This window comes from Artemia franciscana, chromosome 1, assembly GCF_032884065.1.
Source record: "Artemia franciscana chromosome 1, ASM3288406v1, whole genome shotgun sequence".
In the NCBI taxonomy this organism is placed as follows: Eukaryota; Metazoa; Arthropoda; class Branchiopoda; order Anostraca; family Artemiidae; genus Artemia; species Artemia franciscana.
The window spans coordinates 8378094-8398676 of NC_088863.1; the positions used below are offsets into that span (position 1 = coordinate 8378094).

The 20583-nt window shown below is 35.6% G+C and overlaps 1 protein-coding gene across 1 annotated transcript in view; it reads left to right on the forward strand.

Annotated features, from left to right (window-relative positions):
* Positions 1-953: 953 nt before the first annotated feature.
* LOC136025073 (tRNA endonuclease ANKZF1-like) overlaps positions 954-20583 on the forward strand; it is a 54415-nt gene continuing 34785 nt past the window's right edge. The window contains exons 1-4 of the mRNA XM_065700781.1: positions 954-1093; positions 9977-10096; positions 16072-16251; positions 18836-19077. Of these exons, the coding sequence (XP_065556853.1) occupies positions 10003-10096; positions 16072-16251; positions 18836-19077 (516 nt within the window). The 5' untranslated portion in view covers positions 954-1093; positions 9977-10002. The remainder of the gene's footprint in view (positions 1094-9976; positions 10097-16071; positions 16252-18835; positions 19078-20583) is intronic.

The following is a 20583-nucleotide window of genomic DNA, read 5'->3' on the forward strand; positions in this document are numbered from 1 at the left end:
TTTTTGATCATCTAAAAAGGGCACTAGATCATTTAATTTCTGTTCGAAAAGGTTCTCTCACGACATTCTAAGACATCTGGATCGATTCGATAAGCACTGACAAAAAAAACCAAACACGCATCCATGATCTGTCCTCTAACAAAAAAACAACAACAGAATTCCAGCTTTTTACAGATTGGAGCTTAAAACCTCTATATCAGGATTTTGTGGTACGCTGAATCTTATGTTATGAAATATTAATTTTTTTTTTACTTTGAGGGGATGTTTCCTCACTGTTTTAAGAATCAGCCGAGATTATTTGGGCTCTTTGCCTTTGGTGGGTAACTCTAAACTTAATATAACTTATATATTTGAAATTAACACAGCAAACCAATTTCTTATGTATCTGTTAGTGTCAAATTTGCAATTTTTGGAGTTTCGGTTACTATTGAGCCGTGTAGCTCCTTACTTACAGTTTGTTCCCACAAACTTTTTGTTGAGGCTAAAAAAATAGAAAGAAGTCAAGTTTACGGGTAGTATCTTAACTTAAGAAAATAGTTTAACTTTTTAGGTTTTCGTTTGAACAAAAAAAGTCTAAATTAAAAAATTATAAAGTTTTGCAATTTTAGGCAAAGATCATTTTCTTAGAGAGCCAGTGCCATTTTTAGAACGTGGTGTTCAAAATGTAAAATTGCAGCACCGAAATTTCGAAATTTCAGGACAGTTTCCAAATATTTAAAGACCCAAGATAATTTTAGTGAGTCTTTGACCTAACAATATTAAATTACTCTTGATTTTTAAATTGGTAAAGATAATATATCAAACAGAACTTATTAAATGCTTTTTCAGCCTTACGTAAACTAGACTTAGGTCTTTGAAGCCTTGGCAGGCTATATGAAACCGCTATTTGTCTGATAGGCAGTGCTAGCCCAAATTTGTCTGTCCTGTGTCAGGCGAAATTTGTATTTGGCATCAGTGACTTTCATTTTATTTGGCCGTCATGTACAGTGTAGCAAAGATTTTAAAATTTTTGTGAATGACGAATTTTTATCTGTAGTGTGAAAGGACAGTTTTAATTATAATTGTTACCTTTTGCCCTGAAAACAAAGATACGGTAACTATATTATAAAATAATAGTAATTAAAAGGTAAAATTCTAGACAAGCTATCTTGGAAAGGGGTCAATGTGGTTCAATCCAGCTTTCTAGGGCTATAGTGAAAGAAACGTTGAGATGGGTAGGCCACGTTCCTCAGTTGAAGGACGACAGATTGCCAAAGTCTGTCCTTTTTGTCCAAGCGTCTGGGGCTACATGGAAATCAGGTTGTCCTTGTCTGGGTTGGGGATGTCATAAATAAAGATTTGAAGGAAACAGGAACTTTCTGGGAGGTTGTAAAGAGGGAGGCCTTGAATAGATTATGTTGGAGAAGGAGCTTGCATTGCTTTATTTGTCTCAGGTGGCTTCGTTCTGCAGTGAGTTATTAGTAACAGCAGTAGCTTAGTAGTTTGGGCTAGGAAATTTAAACTTTCAGTAATGAATCAAGGGCCAAAAATACTTGGTAAAATTCTATCTAATTGACTTCTTGCTATTTTGGACAGGGTTTAGGTTAGGAAAATTAAACTTTCAGGGATAGGTCTACAGGCTAAAGTATGTCCTGGGAAGGTATTTTAAAGTACCCACTTCCTCTTCTTCTCCCTCTAGAGGGCCCTGAAGTTTGCCTAAATGACAGGTCTATACCTATTGAAATTTTAACAAAACAACATATTACCTTAATTTTCAGTTACCAGTTGCTTTTTCTCTGCCTTTAGTTCTGAAAATGCAATTCCTGTTAGTTGAGTAGAATTTTGAGCCATATCAATGTTTTTCTTCAGGATTTAGGAAATGTAGTTGTATATATTTAAAACCTTATAAAATGGAATTGAGCAAAGTTATGAAGCTGAAAACAATTATGTTGTACTTCAATTAAGCAGAAGATTTATTTTGCAAGGTTTCACTTTTATGACACACATATTTTTAAAGGTCATCAAAGGCCAGGGTCCTCTGTTGTTTTGTCAAAATTTCAAAAGGTACCTGTAGTACCTGTCATGTAGACAAATCTCAGGGCCCTCTAGAGGGAGAAGGAATAGAGGTGGATTCCTTAAAATACCTTCCCAGGGCATACTTTAGCCTGTAGACCCATCCCTAAAAGTTCCATTTTCCTAACCTAACCCATATCTGAGATAGCAAGAAGTCAATCAACTAGAATTTTACCCTATTTTTGCCTTCTTCTGATTTCTGAGTCATAAGAATTTGCCTACTTGATGGGTCTGTACCTGTTGGAACATTGACAAAACTACAGTACACCTTAATTTTTGGTTTTCAATTTCTTTTTCTCTGGTTTTAGTTTTGAAAATACAACTTCTGGGTGAAATTCCAGACAAGATATTTTTTAATACATTGGAAAGGGATTAGGCTGAGTTAGGAAAAAGTATCTTTCACAGAGGCCTAGGCCTGTTTAAATTTTTCAAAACAACAAATGCCTGAATTTCCAGTTTTCAGTGTCTTTTAGGATTAAATCCTGTAGAATTGCTGGTTAGTGATGATGATGGTTGGACATCTCAACGGCATCCCACTCAGTTTGCCACAGCTTTGATGACCATTCTCCATCAATGGCTCTTTTAAAGGCAGCAGTGCTGGGGGTAGTGACTGCTTTTTTGGTGAGAGAATTCCACAAACTCACTATTCTATAAGTGAAGAAGTTATTGTGTAGTCTAGTGGCAGCTCTCTTCTGATACAGTTTCCAACTATGCCCCCTAGTTCTGGCAGACTGGTCAAGTTGAAATAGCTTATTTAATGGAGAGTTGTAATTCAGGAGCTTATGTGTCATGATAATATCACCCCTTTTACATCTGTAGACAAGAGTGGGGAGTTTTAGCCTCTTCAGACAGGATGAGTAGTTTAAATATTTGCATCCCTCAATTGCTTTTGTAGCCCATCTCTGAACTGTTTCTAACTTCTGCTGGTCACCTTTGTTGAGGGGGCTAGCAACACACATGCCAAACTCCAAATTAGGCCTGACCAATGCCTTATATAATTTAGTCATCACCATATAGGTGACCTACTAGTGATTGTTCTTTTTATAATGCCCAGGGTTTGGAGTGCTTTGGCTAAAGCTGTCTGTGTGTGTATAGTGAATTTTAATTCTTTATCAACTATGATACCCAAGTCTCTCTCCACTTCAGATGACATAATAGTCTGTCTTGATCCATCCATCCCTAGCATATGATAAGGGCATTTTTCATTTTTCTTTCCAAAGTGGATTGTTTGACATTTGTTTACATTGAATTCAAGCCTCCACAAAGTTGCCCAATGGGAAAGTGCCCACAGGTCATTCTGCATAGAGGCTCTCTTATTGGGTGTATTGACAGTTCCAATGAGTTTGGAGTCATCAGCATAAAGACTTATTTTATTTTTGACTGTGGTTGGTGCATCATTAATATAAATGTTGAATAAAGTTGGTCCCAAGATGGTTCCCTGGGGCACTCCACTTAATACTTCCACCTCTTCTGAAAAGAATACCTGTCCATTTTTTCCAAATATTTTCACCCTTTGCTTTTTCCTGGAAAGAAACTGGAAAACCCACTCTATGATTTCATTATGTATTCCAATTGCAAATAACTTGGTCCTTAGTCAATGGTGACATACTTTATCAAAGGCTTTTGCAAAATCCATTAGAACTAAGTCGACAGGGATTGCTTGATCTAGATGCTCAGTAACATAATCATATGCATCAATCAAATTAGTTTCAACCAAGCATCCATGTCTAAAGCCATGCTGACTATCATTGAGCAGCTCATTTGTGGTCAGGTGTTTGACAATGTGAGTATTCACAATTCCTTCTAAGATTTTACCAGCTACAGATGTAGGACTAATGGGTTGATAATTGGAAACGTTGTTGCAGCTACCTCCTTTGTGCACAGGTGTAATGTTTGCATCCCGCCAGTCTTGAGGAATCTGCTTAGTATCAAGAGACTTCTGAAGCATGTTCGTAAGGGGAAGGGCTATTTCCGCATGAGCTTCTTTCAATACTCTTGTGTGAACTTCATCAGGGCCAATTGATTTGTTAGGATTAAGCAGCTTCAGCTGCCTCTCCACATCAGAGGCAACCACAGTTATCTTTTGCATAGGTTCCCCAATAGAATATTCTGGTAAGGGGGCATTGTCAGGAGGCGTGAACACTGACTTAAATTGTCTACTCAATTCAGCTGCTATATTATTTGGGGTACTAACTATATTGCCATTCACAAGTAGTTCTGTAACTGAGTGTCTCCCCGGATTCTGAGCTGAAGCATACTTTCAAAGTCTCAAAGGATTAGATTTTGAATCCAATGCCAATCCCTCTTCATATTCTGTCATAAGCTTTCTTGTGAGATACCTAACTTTATTCCAGGTTTGTTTAAATTTCTCATAGTTTTCATGGGAGGGGCTACTTTTATATTTGCTCCAATACTTCTTTTTTTTTCCATACAGCTTGCTTGACATCACGAGTGATAAATGGTAGGGTTTTGGGTCTTCTTTTCCAGGAAATTACTGTATGTTTTTCTGTTGCTTTAATTAAAACCCTTTTCATTTCAAGCCAAGCCTCCTCCATATTCTTATCATCAATGAATGACCAATCCTGGTTTGCTAACTCATGTCTGACCTGGTTGTAATTTGTGTACATTTGCTTAATCCAATTATTCTTCTGTGGGTACAACCTAAGCCTACAAATAATTGCAACATGGTCACTCGCTCCAAATGGTGGTTCCAAGTCGACACTAATGAGCATCTCATGGTCATTAATAAGCAAAAGGTCTATTAGGGTTGGTTTCTGCCCACTTCTATACCTGATTGGAAAATCAATTGCTTGGTATAGCGAATGTTCATGAAGGCAGTCCAAAAGTGGGTAATTTGAGTGTTCAACCCCTTCTGCAACAGCAAACCCCTCAATCCAGTGTAATTCTGGTAAATTAAAATCTCCCACAATAAGAACATTCTTATAACAATGCTTCATAACGTTATTAATAGAATATGCAATTGCTAGAAGGGAACTTGTCTGACAGGGGGAACTGGGTCTTCTATAAAAACAGCCTATGACTACAGGAAGACTTTGCTGGAGAATCATTATCCATATTTGTTCAACCCAAGGTTCGTAATCTGAATTTACTGTAAGAGCCCTTACCTGGAGCAGAGATCTGACATACACTGCTATCCTTCTACCATTTGGCTTTGACAGATTGGTGAGTAGCTCAAATCCAGGCACTTGAATTTATGTATCAGTAAGAGCAAATGCAGTATGTTTAGGTTTCACCTCAGTGAAGGCAAAAACACTTACTTCATGCCTCGTTGACATCATCGACTTAATTTCATTCATCTTTGTGGTAATACACTCTACATTGCTATATAGTACCATTAGTCCTTCAATAACAGTATTGTTGTCATCAGCTTTGCTTGATCCAGAATCACATGATTTAAAAGAAATGGTATCTGATATGAGTTCATGTTATTTGAGTAGAACTTAAAGCCATATCAAAGTTTTTTTTTCTAAAATTAAGAAATGTAGCCTATTTACAGATTTTTGAAACCTCTTTAATTGAGATTGAGCAAAACTGTGAAGCAGAGGACACTTTTTGGTAAATATCTTGATTGATGGAGTATTCAGATAGCTAAAAAACAAACTTATATATACAATTACAATTTCCTCCTGAATCTAATAAGATATTCTTTTCTATGGTTTATCTATAAATTGAATTGATGGTAATAAAATTGAGAATTAATGAAGGTATAAGCTTAGATAAGTAATTGGACATAAGGAAACATGTTGAGAAAATAGGGTGAAGGTTTAGTTTAGTTCCAAGTGCTCTAAAGTGTGTATTGCTGCATTTAGTAAGATTCAATGATCACATATTGATTCTTTGTCATTATTAGAGAAGCACACCCATTTTTTAGCTTTCTAAAATCCCTCTCCAACAAGACCAAAAATGTGTAAAGTGGACTTGCTTACAGGTAACATTACCTATAGAGCAAAGCATATTAGTCCATGAGCCCTGCAGGCAGCAGGGTAAAATCTGTATTCTTATTTATTCAACAAAAAGGGATAAAACTCAAAAAAGTAAAAAGAAATTTCAAACAAGGTTTATTAAATAAATATAGAATACAGACCCTGCCCCACTGCCCCCAGGGCTCATGAACTAATATGCTTAACTCTATAGGTAATGTTAACTGTAAGCAAACCCACTTTATGTATTTTTAGTTTGCCCCATGGAGGAGGAGGGTCAACCAGAAATAGATTGCACTTCTAGAATTAGCATTTCTAAGTGCTCTAGACTGGAAACTATGCTGCTTTGCATCTTAGTTTTCAGTTTAGAGCACTTGGAACAAAAATAAACATTTACCATAAACAGTTCTTACTTTATAATATATTTTTTCATTTATTCCCCCCCCCCCCAAAAAAAAAAAAATAATGATGATTCAATGCTCAGCTCTGAAGCCACAGTTCAAAATGACCAATTTTTTTTTCTTCAGTCACCCCAGGTGATAAATCATGGTGCTATGAATACAATGCTGGAATTAGGCAGCAATCAAGTCAATTGTAGACTCCAAATTCACCTTGTTCTAAAAGAAAGTCTTCAGGTGAAGTTAAATTAAGACGATGCATGTACATTTTTTTCAAAATAAGAGGAGCTATCCATTTAGAATTTCTTCCACCAGGTCAAACAGTTGATCAGGCATTTTATCGGAAAGTCTTGAGAAGATTAAGCTGCAGCTTGCAGGGAAAAAGACTTGATTTGAGGCAGTCAGGAAACCAGTTTTTGTATCATGGCAATGCTCTTGCTTGCACACCCCTTTCTGTGCACTGGTTTTTGGCCAAAAACGGCATGGCCACTGTGTCCCACCAACCATAATTGTTTATGAAAATGTTTATGAAACTCGTAATAAATGGAGAATGCAGCACCTGAAATTAACCACTGAGAGATCACGGTTCTCGCGATATTTCTTGATCATGGGTTCATGGCATTGTTATCTACCATATATTGACTACAGTAAATCTCTCCCACATATTAAAAAGCAACTTCATTCTATCCTTATAAATAAATTCAAGAATCAGTAATAATAAAAAAAAAATCTTAAAGTGAATAGTTGTTTGTTTGATATTGATAAGGTGGGCTCATTTTTTTTTTCAAATAAGTTGCCGGTCATCGGTCACCCTCGCTTGCACACTGTTTTTGTTTTGTTTTTCGGATTGATATTTGCCGAGTGTCAGCTGTTTTGTCGGTGGGTTCCCGTCTAGTGGTGAGTCGTGGATTTATTTATATTTATTTTATGCATTTGTTTTTGTTTCTTTTTTCTGTCAAATAGGTGTGCTATATTGTTATACCGGGTCTTTGTCAATCAACCTTGTGTCTCCGGCTTGACCCTTTTTTTATATTGTGTGTGTTGTACAGAAGTTTAAATAAAATCTTGAATCATATTGTTCCAATCTAGCCCCTAGTTTTTATTTCTGCAAATGAAAAGAGAGATAAAAGAACATGTTGTACAGAAGTTGCTGGTGTGAGAAAACAATGGAAGTACTACATCACAAAAGAGACATTTCAGAAATGTTTGGAACAGTAGAATAAAAGACTTAACAAGTGTGTAAACATAAGAACAATTTAAGACAACAATGAAACATACAGAATGGCAGTATACACATTACAAGACAAACTAACAAGAAAACTTCATGCTCAAAATGGATATTAATAAGAGTTACTGTGAGACTTTATATAGGAAAACCTACTTTTGAAAGACAAAACTGCGATAGTTATAATTGTTTTGTACAAAAGTGTGTCCCAGGTGCTTTACATGTAACTGGATAGAGTTTTGGCCTAATATTTTTTGTTGAGATAGTGAGTAAATTCTCTGTTGGTGTAATAGGAGAAGCTGGAGCTGAAGCAGTAATATGAATTTTTTTGCACTGTTAAATGTGTTTATTAGGTCAGATCTGTTTTGTTGGAACTAAAGACTAGGTGACTAAAGTCTGCATTGTCTGGTGGTGTAGGAGATGTCTTCGATAAGGTATGAGTTTGCTGTTCCTACATTGCACTTTCTTAACTCTTGCTCTATCTGTTTAATAAGGGGAAATGATAACTATGATCAATGCTTGAACAAAGAACTATACTATGTTTTTGTAGCAGTTTGATTTTCTCTGTAAGGCTAACAAAATTTTAGCATAAAGTTTACGAGTGCTGAAGGTAGCCCACTAAAGACTTGGCAAATAATCTGTAGAGTCATAGGTCAGAGTCCTTATATACTACCATCTGAAGTGATAGTAAATGAGACCATAGCTGCAGATGATTTTACATTATGCAACAAGTTTCAGAATCACTTTTCTTCAATAGGTTCAAGAATAGCCAATACAATTTCCCCTTTTCCAGAAGATCCGCCTTTTGGATCCATGTTAATGTCCTCTATGGATGTACAGTTGCATCTACAGAAAATTACCATTGATGAGCTAAGGGATATAATATATACCATAAAAATATTTTGTCTGGCAGTGACTTGATGAGTGTAAAAATTTGGAAATGTATTTTTCCATCTAAATCTTTTGTTCTAGCCTCATTAATTAATGATTGTTCCAATAGGGTAAGTTCCAGATTGTTTAACATATGTAAGAGTGACACCAGTTTATAAAAATGGTGATAGAAATGACCTTAAAAATTATCACCCAATATCAGTTTTGCCAGTTACTTCTTGTCTTATTGAAAAATGTTTTAATTCTTGGCTAACCCATTTTCTTGAGGAGTTAAATCTGTTGAACATTAATCAGTTTTGATTTAGAAAGAATAGAAAAATGGAAGATGCATTTATATTTTTGACAAGTATTATTAGTGTAAATTATTTGCATTAGTATGTATTAGCATTAGTGTAGTAGTAGTATTAGCATTAGTGTAGATTATGTACAGGATTTTCAGAGGTACTTCCAGTTTAGGTGCATCCTAGTTCTGCCTACTTAGGCCTTGGATAGAGCCTGGGCCTTTTTCTAAAATTTGCTGTTTAACCTTTTCAAACCAGCATTATGAGCAAACCAAGGCTGGTGTTAAGAGGTTGCAAGGCCTTGGGCAAGCTGAATTTTCTGTAGCTTTTAATATTACATGCCCTACCAATACTATATTATATACTAATTTGGGGGATTGGAATTATAACATAGTGCAATATTTCTTGGCTGGATGAATTCACCATTGTTTTTTGTTGAATTAGTTGTTGCAGCTCTATCAATTGCTCTCAGTCTGAATGTTTTTGAACAAAAACATAAAGCCAAATGAGCTACATATTCCCCAAAGGATAAATTATGGTGATGTTATGCCCTTGTAATTCAGACATTAACAACAAATTCTGACTAATGGCGCCTTGTCTGCTCAGAAATTGATCAATAACACCAATTTGCGAAAATTTTTTTTGGGGGGGAGGATGGATCAGTCATTTTTTTAAATCCAATCATTGCTCTTTTGAGAAATTGATTTGAGAAATTGCTTGAAGGTGATAGCCTGTTAAATTGAGAAAGTTCTCAAGTATATGCATTCATCCAACTTTGGCTGGTAATCTTAGTGCCGTAACCTGGTAACCTGGCAAAAGCTTAGTGCCGTGATCTTAACATAAATGTTTTTACTGACATTCTGTGCCTAATAGAAGTAACAGTCCACTTTGTAGCTTGTAAGCATTCAGCTTCTTTGATTCTCTCTCCAGCATGTCTACCAGGAGCAGCACCCCAATTAGGAGTGGCACAAGTATAAAAGCCTCAATAAGTGGTATCTGGATGAGTTTTTACTAGTTAGTACAACTTCGGATTTATTTATCTTTGACACCTATGAATTTGCAATTTAGGTTGTTCTGGGATAGGATGGATTTGCAGTCTGCACTCACTGGCAAAAATTTTTCTTTTCAAAAGCTTACTTAGTTGGTTTAATATGTACCAAATTGAGCTTTTATTTTTTTCACTTCCAGACTCATTCAGTTCTAGCAGTGTCATAATGGAGATCTCGAAGTTCCTGCAAACTTTACAGCCTGATTCTCTGAAGATGGAATCTTGGGTACAAAACGTCAATTATGATGATCAACATCAAGGTACTTTTTATACTTTTATTAATATTTAGGAATAATATTTATTATATGCTCTGAAATTTCAACAGAGAATGTATATGAAACAGCCATCTCTAGATAGTATATGCAAAAGAGTCCTCGTGGGAAGTTTTCTAAAGATTGTGCATGAATGAAAATGGAAAAGGAAAATAAATGTGCATGAATATGCTGGGCTCTCTTTACTTCTGAGTCTTTAAAGTCATTTATTTATGACTTTCTCGTGAGCGTTTGCGTGGTGGGTTGGGAAAAAGAGGTCAATTGGACAACTTGGATGCTCATAATGTCTCTTGATTGAATTAAGTATTCTTCAAAAGTTTCAACTAAATGCTTTTAGTTGTTCTTGAAATATTTCTTATACGCTCTTTTTACAACCTGGATGCGTGTTAAGTCTATAATTGTCTTATCCCTCCCCCTCCTTAACCAGTTAGGCATCAACCTCAACAGTCCCTAAAAGTTTCAGCTTAATGTTCTTAGTTGCTCCTGGGAAATGTCAACTTAATATCCTTAGCTGCTCCTGATAATATTGAAGACGTGACGTGATGACAACCTAGATATCTTTTACCTAGTTTATCATCCCCCCTCAGTACTCCCTGAATATTACAACTTAATATCCTTAGCCATTCCTGAAATATTGCATATACAACCTTCTGACAATCTGAATACATTTAGCATCTTTTGATTTTGCTCAAAATCTCCCTCGACATTTCCCGAAAATTTCAGCTTAATACCCTTTGCTGCTCTTGAGATATGGCAGATACGCGTTTTTGACAACCATGATGCACATAATGTCTTTTGATTTAGTTCAACATCTCCCTCAATATGCCTTGAAAGTTTCAACTTAATACCCTTGGCTGTTCCTGAGGTATTGTAGAAGAGCCATTTTGGCAACATGGATTTACATTGTCTTTTATTTTAGCTCAACACCACCTTCAGCATTCCCTGGAAGTTCCAGCTTAATACCCTTACCTTTTCCTGGGAAGTTAGAACTTAATATCCTTAGGTGCTTCTGAGAATCTAGCAGACATGGTATATTGGCAACTTGGATGTTTCTTTTTCTTGAGCTCATTAGCCTCCTCAACATTCCCTGACATTTTTCACTTGATACATTTTGCTGTTCTTGAGACACTGCAGGTACCTTTTGACAACCAAGTACCTTTGACTTTGTTCAACATTTCCTTAAATATTCTGTCAAATTTCAACTTAACGCCCTTAGCCGTGCCCGACATACGGCAGATACGCCCTTTTGACAACTTGAATGTACATAATGTCTTTTGATTTAGTTCCAAATCCCAATCCTTATTCCTTGAAAGATTCAAGTTATAATCATAAGTCGTCCTGAAATATTGCAGATATGCCCTTTTGAAAATTTGGATGTCCATAATGTTTCTTGATTTACTCCAACATTCACCTCAGCATTCCCTGAAAATGGCATCTTAATGCCCTTAACCTTTCTTGAGATTTTATGCTCACGCCCTTTTGACAACTTGGAGGCATACAGTCAACTTTATATCTTTAGTCATCCCTAAACTATTGCACTAGCCGCTCTTTTCGATTTTAAGCATATGTTTAAACAGTTAAAATTTTTTATTATTTACCATCCTCAACCCAGGACCTGTGGGAGTCCTGTCATCCCTGGAGGCATTTTACTGTACTTTTACTATTTTGCACGGAATGGCTGCTTAAATATTTTGATCGAATATAATTTAAGGTTACAGGGGGAGCAGCAATAAAGGTAAAGGCCTCCCAATCACTACTCTCCAATCACTTGACTCTTAAAAGGAGTGCTGGAACTTTCAATTTGCAATTTATTGAGTACTCTCCGAAGTTTCTGTGACCCCCCTCCCCTCCTCAATATGAAGTGCCTCTGGGAAAAAAAATAATATATTTTAGGCTTATGGCTGCTAATTACTGGCAACATTTATGTGTTCCTCTGATGTAAATAATACTCTTTGTTTCTTAATTTTAAATTACTTCTTAATTTTTAATTCATACCAAATATTGATCAAAGCATTTAGTTAATGCAAAAGTAATGTTGTTGTTGCTTAAATTACATCTTGGAGTGATTAAGGATTTTACAATTATTTAGACTCACTCCTTTGTGATGGCTGCATGAAAAATAGAAACTTCCAATTTGTTGTACTATTTCAAATTCAAGTGAATAACTCAGAAGTTTTCCACCCCTATTTCCATGGCTTGTTGGAATAAACATCAATTTACGGAAATATAGGGGGAGGAAGGGCAAAATGTAATTTTCAAAATCTAGGGGGCGTATTGTTGTTTTTTCGGTTTTTCAATGAAAATGCCGAAAAAAAGTATATTAAACCAATGAAGGTATTTTCTCAAAATCTAGGGGAGATGGGTGGCAAAATTTACCCTGTTCTTAGACCGCTCTTTCTCTAATATCTTCTTGGACGATTAAAAAATTCTGCGATAAAGCTTTGTGAAAACCATTTCTACAGTGTAACAGCCCTGACCCTAAAGAAATTATTATTGAACCTTTTACTAGTATGTGGGTTGAGGTCTTACTTATCGTGTCCCTTATTTATTTTAAACAGACAAGGTGCATTATACAACTCATTTTTCAGTGTATATGCATTAATGTCATCACCTCTCTTGCTGGTGAAATTCCAGCAACAATATATTTAGATTTTAAAAAAGCATTCGATACAATATCCCATTGTATTGTTTTTCGTAAATTGGATAATTGTGGTGTGTGTGGACCGGCGTTGGATCTAGTTAAATCTTATCTTGATAAGAGAAAGCAACGATTAGATGGAGGCAATTTCCTCTCTTCACCTGTACCTCAGTCTTCGAAGGTAGGGGTACCTCAGGGCTCTGTCCTAGGTCCTCTGCTTTTTTTAATTTATATAAATGATTTTCACCGCGCTTTTACATTCCCGTGTCTCAACACACATTTTGCTGATGATATGGCAGTTTCAATTTCTGAAAAGAATGACGAGGAGTTGGAGGCAAAACTGAATACTGCATTTTCTAATGTTCTTGATTGGTGTTCTTCAAATTTTATTGCTTTGAATGTATCAAAAACTAATTTCATAACTTACGGTAGGAAGTCAAATATCTGCCCTCGTATTACCCGAGTTACTTCTTCAAAGTATCTATTATCAATATCTCGGGTGAAAATGATAAAGTACCTTGGACTTGTGATTGACGAAAGCTTATCTTTTAAAACACACATTCAAAATCTACGCTTAAAGATTTCAAGGTATGTTGGTTTATTGCGAAGGTTGAAGCTTTGTTTGCCCTACTCTGCTTTACGAAGTATTTATTTTGCTCTGATTCAGGCTAATATTAATTATTGTTCTCTAGTATATTTATCTACAATTAAAAGCCATATTAAACCAATACAGATTCTACAAAATAAAGCCCTAAGAATCCTTAAACTTTTTATTCCATCACCTATTGAACTTCCAAATAAGTCTTCTACAGCATCTCTATATACTTATCTAGATATACTTCCAGTTTCTCAACAATTTGCTTTTGGAGCAATTCTTTTCAAAATCAATTTAAGAGACATTAAGAAATTACCGCCATATTACCTCCATCAAAGTTTGTTCTCCCAATCACAAGATTTACATAATTATAACACTCGACAAAAAAAAGAGTATCTACATTGACAAGTATAATACTGAGAGATCTAAATTCGCTCCGTTTGTGTCAATAGCTCGGTGCTGGGATGCTCACAAGGCTCTTATTGATAAATTTTCCTCTATCCATTTAATAAAAAGGAAACTTGAATTTCATTTAGTTCAGGATTATTTTTAATTAAGTATCTTTTTAATAAGGCAAAGTTATTTGTATGGTTCGTTGCTCTGGGTGATTATGGGCCTCTCAGCTATCTTCCAGTATTAATTTATATTTAATAATATTGAAATTTTTAATTTCTTCAATAGTATTGAAAGATCCTGGGCTAGCTGCTACTTTCAAATTATTGCTGTGTTATTGTATCTTTGCCGTCATGTTTATCTTTGTATTGTAGTGTGTGTTGTTATTGTATCTTTGTCTAGGCCTAGTTTTTCGAGCTTGTCTCCCCATGGGCCTATGTCATATATATACATGTATGTGTGATTAATAAATAAATGAACTTGAACCTGTTTACTAGAGTTTGTTTTTAGCCGCTGCTAGTCTCTCATGGCACCAGGGTACCTCAGGGTACCTGCCTGTGTACTTGTTTCGTAGCTTGATTTTAGAATTTCTTGGGCTACCTTATTCTTCTTTAGCCTTGCTGCAAGTAAAATATGAGCCATATTTAAGCTTATATCCGATAAAAGGTTTATACAACTTGGTTAGGACTTGGCTAGTGACCACTAGAAATGTTGTGTCTTATAATCCCGACGCTCGAATTCGCAATGGCAGCAATGGTTTTATGTGAGAGCTGAGTTTAAATTATCTAATCTACTTTGACACCCAAGTCTCTTTCTGCATCCATTATGATTACATTAGGGATTAGACCATTACTACAAGTTACTCTGGAAACTAGTCCTCGAGTCGTTTTCGTGCTATTTATTTATACGCACTGCATGCTGGGGTGAGTGGCAGGGATATGTAATTGAGTTTTCCTCAAGTTGGTTTACTTAGACCATTACTACTGGTCATTCTATAAGTTATTGCTCAAGTTATTTTCGTACTATTTATTTACTATTTATTTATACACACTGCATGCATGGTTTAGTGACAGGGATTTGTAATTGAGGTTCCCTCAAATTGGTATTTTGTCTGTAGGAGAATTGACATCTTTTCTGCGACTCAGAACGCCCTTTCAACACTGACAAGACAGGGGTGCTGTAGTGTTTTTTTCTAAGAAGGCTTGGGTATGATTTGTTTTTGTGTTGCAATTCCAGCATATCACTCGGGCTATGTTCTTGTCTCCAAGCCCATGTGAAAGTCAGTATGTACAAGCTGCAACCCTTTTAGAGACAAAATGTTGGTGTTTTATTAGTAATCTTAACTATTTCCAGTTCTCCCATTATCTTAGCCTCTCTCACTCAGCCGCACAGATTCGAAAGTGGCCTCCAGAACACTGTGTTTATCCTGTGCTTCTTTTACCTAGATGTAATGGGGCTGTCACTCCCCGAAACTTCCAGATCTTAACCCTGTTTGTCGAACAGTGTACTCTTCTTTATATTTTTGAATAAAAAATTAACATGCTTCACTGAGGGTATTTCAAGTATAACAATAGGGGTGCATTAAATTGAAAGCTAATGAGTTTCAAGGATGAAAGTTAAGTGAAATAAAGCTTGAGGTGAAAGTTTAGTGTATAGGATATTGCGTTAAAGGGGTGGCATTCCCCCTCTTTTGGATCAGGTTACCCCTTGCCTCAGGACCTCTTTTTTTTGGAGGCAGCCGATCAGGGTTTCACCGACCGTCAGATCTTTCAAGATTAATTGTTTTTCTCTTGCGTAATTGACTAATTAATTGCAAGAAACGTGATGGTTAAGATATAATTGGAATTACTTTTTGCGTAAGAAAACCGATTTCAATTTTACTGAAAACTTAGAGTAAACTTAGAAGCATACAATGATTTGGTTAATCGAGGATAATCGTATTTTGTGGAGGGGGTACTCTCTGCAAATATTTCTGAGACCCACCGCCCTCCAAAGAAGAAAAGAAAAAAGGCAGTGTTGACTGCCGAATAATGCTGACATTTTTGACATAAGATTTCGCTTTTTTAATGTTCTTATCTCTCTTCTTTCTTTTTAAAATACCTCTGGTGCTCTATAAAATTTGGGTTTTATAGTAACAATGGTCTAAAATAAATAATGACGTAGTCCTTAAATAACGAAGAAAATTTCCTTCAAATATTGAAGTTGTAAATTATGGCTGGGTCATTTTGAGATCTTACACTGGAATATAACTTTAGTGTAAATAAGTGCACTTAAGTATTTAAGTAAATAAGAATTTAAGTAAAATAAGCGTAATTAAACACGTTTTCGTTCTTGTAGCTTCAAAACTAGACCTGAGTGATGTAACTGAAAATGATACATATTGTACTGCCTGCAAAATAAAGTTAAATGAAGAACTTTCAAAAGTACATTACACCCTGGATTGGCACCGCTATAATGTGCAAAGAGGACTGATTGATGAAGATCCTATTGCTGAGGAAGTATTTATGAAATCTTTGGGTATGTCTTTCAACTTTTGAACCTGCATCGGCTAGGCTTTTTATGACCGAATCAGCTGGGTTCGCAAACCCCATTATAGCAAACAATCTTATTGCTCTTACTGCTTAATTTATCAATTGATTTATTTAACGGTTCTGCTCCGGTGATTCCAATGTATTTCGATTATTTATTTGATTTAGTAAAATTTCCATTGGACTTCAATTATTATTTTTGAACTTAAATTATTTAAAATTTAATTAATTCAAATTTTGTCTAATAAAGACATAATTAGCATTAAGTTGATAACTTTTTATTAATTAGTTTATTATTTAATTTTTAAATAATTAATATTATTTAATTGTAAGTAAATTACTAATCGTTAATTTGCTTTATTATTAATTTACGTAAACTATGAGTGTTCTTTTTAATGTTTGTTTCATTTTTGATGATCACTTGTTTTAAAGCTTGTGTGTGTTAAAAAGTATACTCAAAAGCTCTTACGACCCTGAAAATCATCGAACAGAATGTTGCTCATTTATACTGAATCTGATGAACATTGTGCAAATCATGTTAGCTTTTCACTTCTTTTTTTTGGATTCAGTGACTTGTTTAAAATACCAAGGAGATCAAAATCAAACCCATTTGTTCCCTGGACCCATATTAGGTCTGTTCTTGCCTGAAAATCCCGATTCTCTAAAATTCTATTTTGGTTGTTTAAAACTATGGTCTCTAGAACAAAATCATCTTGTCGTCAGTGTTGTCACGTTGAATTGCGAAAATAGAAAAGTAAGACTAGTTACTTAAATCCGATATCGTTTTTCGTCGTAAAATTCAAAAATTAACAATCTGTCCATTCTCAATGAAAGCTATAGCTTCTTCAGTTACTTAGTGCCATATACTTTCGGCCTATTTTTTGCTGATTTTTCAGCGGCTTTTCTTTTTATGGCACTTGGTATTAATCAAGTGACATATAGCGATCGCAAATTCTGTCGGTCGGTCTGTCTGTCTGTCCTGGTTTGCTAGTTTAGGCACTTCCAGATAAGCTAGGACGATAAAATTTGGCAGGCGTATCAGGGACCAGACCAGATTAAATTATAAATAGTCGTTTCCCCAGTTCGATCATCTGGGGGGGGGGGGGTACGGTTAATTCGGAAAAATTAGAAAAAATGAGGTATTTTTAACCTACGAATGGGTAATCAGATCTTAATGAAATTTGATATTTAAAATGATATCGTGTCTCAGAGCTGTTATTTTAAATCCCAACCGGATCCCGTGACATTGGGGGGGAGGGGGAAAACCTAGAATCTTGGAAAACGCTTAGTGTGGAGGGATCTGGATGAAACTTGGTGGGAAATATAAGCACAAGTCCTAGATACGTGATTGACATAACCGGAACGGATCTACTCTCTTTGGGGGAGTTGGGGGAGGGTTAATTCTGAAAAATTAGGAAAAATGAGGTATTTGTAACTTACGAACGAGTGATGAGATCTTAATGAAATTTGATATTTAGAAGAATATTGTGCCTCAGAGCTCTTAGTCTAAATTCCGACCAGATCCGGTGACATTGGGGAGAGTCGGAGGGGAAAACCGGAAGTCTTGGAACACGTGAAAATTGATGTATATTTATCTTACAAATGGGTGATTGGATCTTAATGAAACTTGATATATAGAAAGATTTTATGTCTCAGATGCTCCATTTTTCATTTCGAATCGGATCTGAGGACATGGAGGGCTGGAGGGGGGAAACGGAAATCTTTGAAAACGCTTAGAGTGGAGAGATCGGCATAAAACTTGATGGGAAGAATAATCACAAGGTCTAGATACGTGATTGACATAATTGGAACGAATCAAATCTCTTTGGGGGAGCTGGGGGGGGGGGGGGGGTAATTCAGAAAAATTAGAAAAATCGAAGTATTTTTAACTTAAGAACGGGTGACCGGATCTTTACGGGTTTTTTCTCTTTACGCAATTTAATGTCTTTTCGTACTGATTCTATTCAAAGATATTTGATTATTACCGCAAGTCCAATTTCTAACAAAGATTTCCTCTAAGCTTCAAACTTTTGCTTTCCTTTTTAAGATTTTTGAATTATTGTAATTCTCTGTCAAAATATTTACAAATATTTTTGCAATTACCAGTTTTTTGCTCTTTAAGCAATTTAATTTAAACTTCTACATACATGAAAATCTTCAATTTTTCCATTTAAGTGTGACAAGTGTGAAAACGTTATTGTAATACTAAAGTATATAAAAATGACTTCACTCACATTTTTGGCCAGAATATGCCAGAATGCCAATTTCCCCGAAAAAATTGGAGCCGTTTTCGAGAATAAATGCATACATGCATAGAAAATAAATGCTCCTTTATAAAGATAGTATATGTATCGGACGGTGTGTCATTTCATTTTTGATGCATGACTCCTAGTTGAATTTTTTTTTTCGTAAACTTGAATTTGGTGATTATGCATATGACAAGTTAAAAAAAAATTATCTTTCTATGTTATCCTAAATGATTTTCTAGTTTCATTCCTTCTTTTTGGCCAATTGTCCGAAGCAGTTCCTTTTTTTTTCATTTCATTATTACATTCTTGCCTCTGTTTTTGTAGATGACTTGTCAAGTGTGTCTGGATCTGATAGTGGTGACTCCGACGAGGAATCCTCATTGGTGGAAAACACGGAAAAAAGGATTAGGAAAATGATTGAAAAGGTGGAACTGACAAAAGCGGATGTGGAAAACGCTTCTTGCTCTGTTGTTAAACGATTTAACAAACCAAAAGTCTATTTTAGCAATGAGGAAGAAGGTGACCGGATCTATGGAATTTATAAGTGCTTACTCAGCCAAAAGAAGGTTTTTTATTTCTTTTTTTTGTTCTTTCTCTGTCTAACAGTGTACACATAAATAGACAGATATATAGTGCTTTCGAAAAGTTTACTTTACGTTGCTAATACGATTATTAGCTTTCACTTAAAAGCTACCCTGTCTTTTTAAGAATGGAAGTTAACATTAGTTCTAGAGCAAACTCTCTTCCCTCTCTCTCTCTCCAGTTAGCATAACTCGATCTTATTGGTAAGAAAACTTGCTAGAGCTTATCTTTCGCGTATTACTGCGATCATTAAGAAAATTAAATCAAGAAAAATTCCCCCATGTTGAAAACTCCCTCTCCGTGGAATTCCATCCCATCCCAGGAAACATTCCCATCCTAAAAATTCCCCGCCCCCCTTGTGCAGAAAATTCTCTCCGTGTATCAATAACAACCATACTATTTAATTTAGAAGTATTTGAGTTCTCCCCTGGCGGAGATCTCCCGTGGAAATTTTTCCCGAAAATCTTCCCCCGATAATCTTCTGAGGGGGGTATTTTCTTTGAGTTTCCATTCTTTTGAGATTGCAGCCACGTGTGACGGGTAAGCTAGATGGGTAAACTCCGCTCTAGTGCTTATCTTGTAAACCGTATCAGAATAACCAAATAGAGTCCTACTTAGCATTTAATAATAATTCTACAGCCTATTTAAACTCGTAGCAGTGTTAAGTTAGACTAACGAACACTGCTAGCTAACCTTTAGCTAACATGCTAACAAAGCTGAGAAGTCAGTTGCTATCCTTATCCTTTTACTTCATCCTTTATACCCCATGCTATCCTTTTTCCTTTCATGCTATCCTTTTATCCTTTTATTCTTTTCATGCTATCCTTTTATCCTTTTACCCCATGCTACCCTTTATCCTTTTACTCCCTATCCTTTTACCCCAGTTAGCCGATTCAATATGAGTCCATAATTCAGTCTTAGTAATCGCCCATCAAAATAGCTGCCCCCCCCCACACACACCTATTATTCGTCCTCGTGTAGAACGCGTTAGAAGCAACAGCCAAGATGTTATTCTGTGAGGAAAAACAATTTTCCTGTTGGTGTAAACCCATTATAGCGTTAGGCCGCCTCTGGCTGACAATCTGAAAAATACTCAGCTAACAATGCCAGTAGAGATGAGAAGTAGTGTAACATTGTCAGCAAGTGGAATCCCCCCCCCCCTGTCCTCTTTTTGTTCTAATAAGCAGGTTCGATTTCATTATGTAAGTAAATCATAGGCATAAGATAACAAGAATAATCTAATTTCATCTATCTAAATAGATATCTTAGATATGTATCGATTTTATTTAGATATCTAATTAGATATATAATATCTATCTTATTGAATATCTAAATTTGAACACCTATCTTTGTAAATCTAACTAAGTTCGAAGATAAGCTATATGATTAAAAACATCATCTTTCGTTGTTTCTACGTCATGAATGAGTCCAGATCTATCTATCTCAATGATCATTGTTTTCTGCATTTGAGAATTTTGTAATATTGGAGT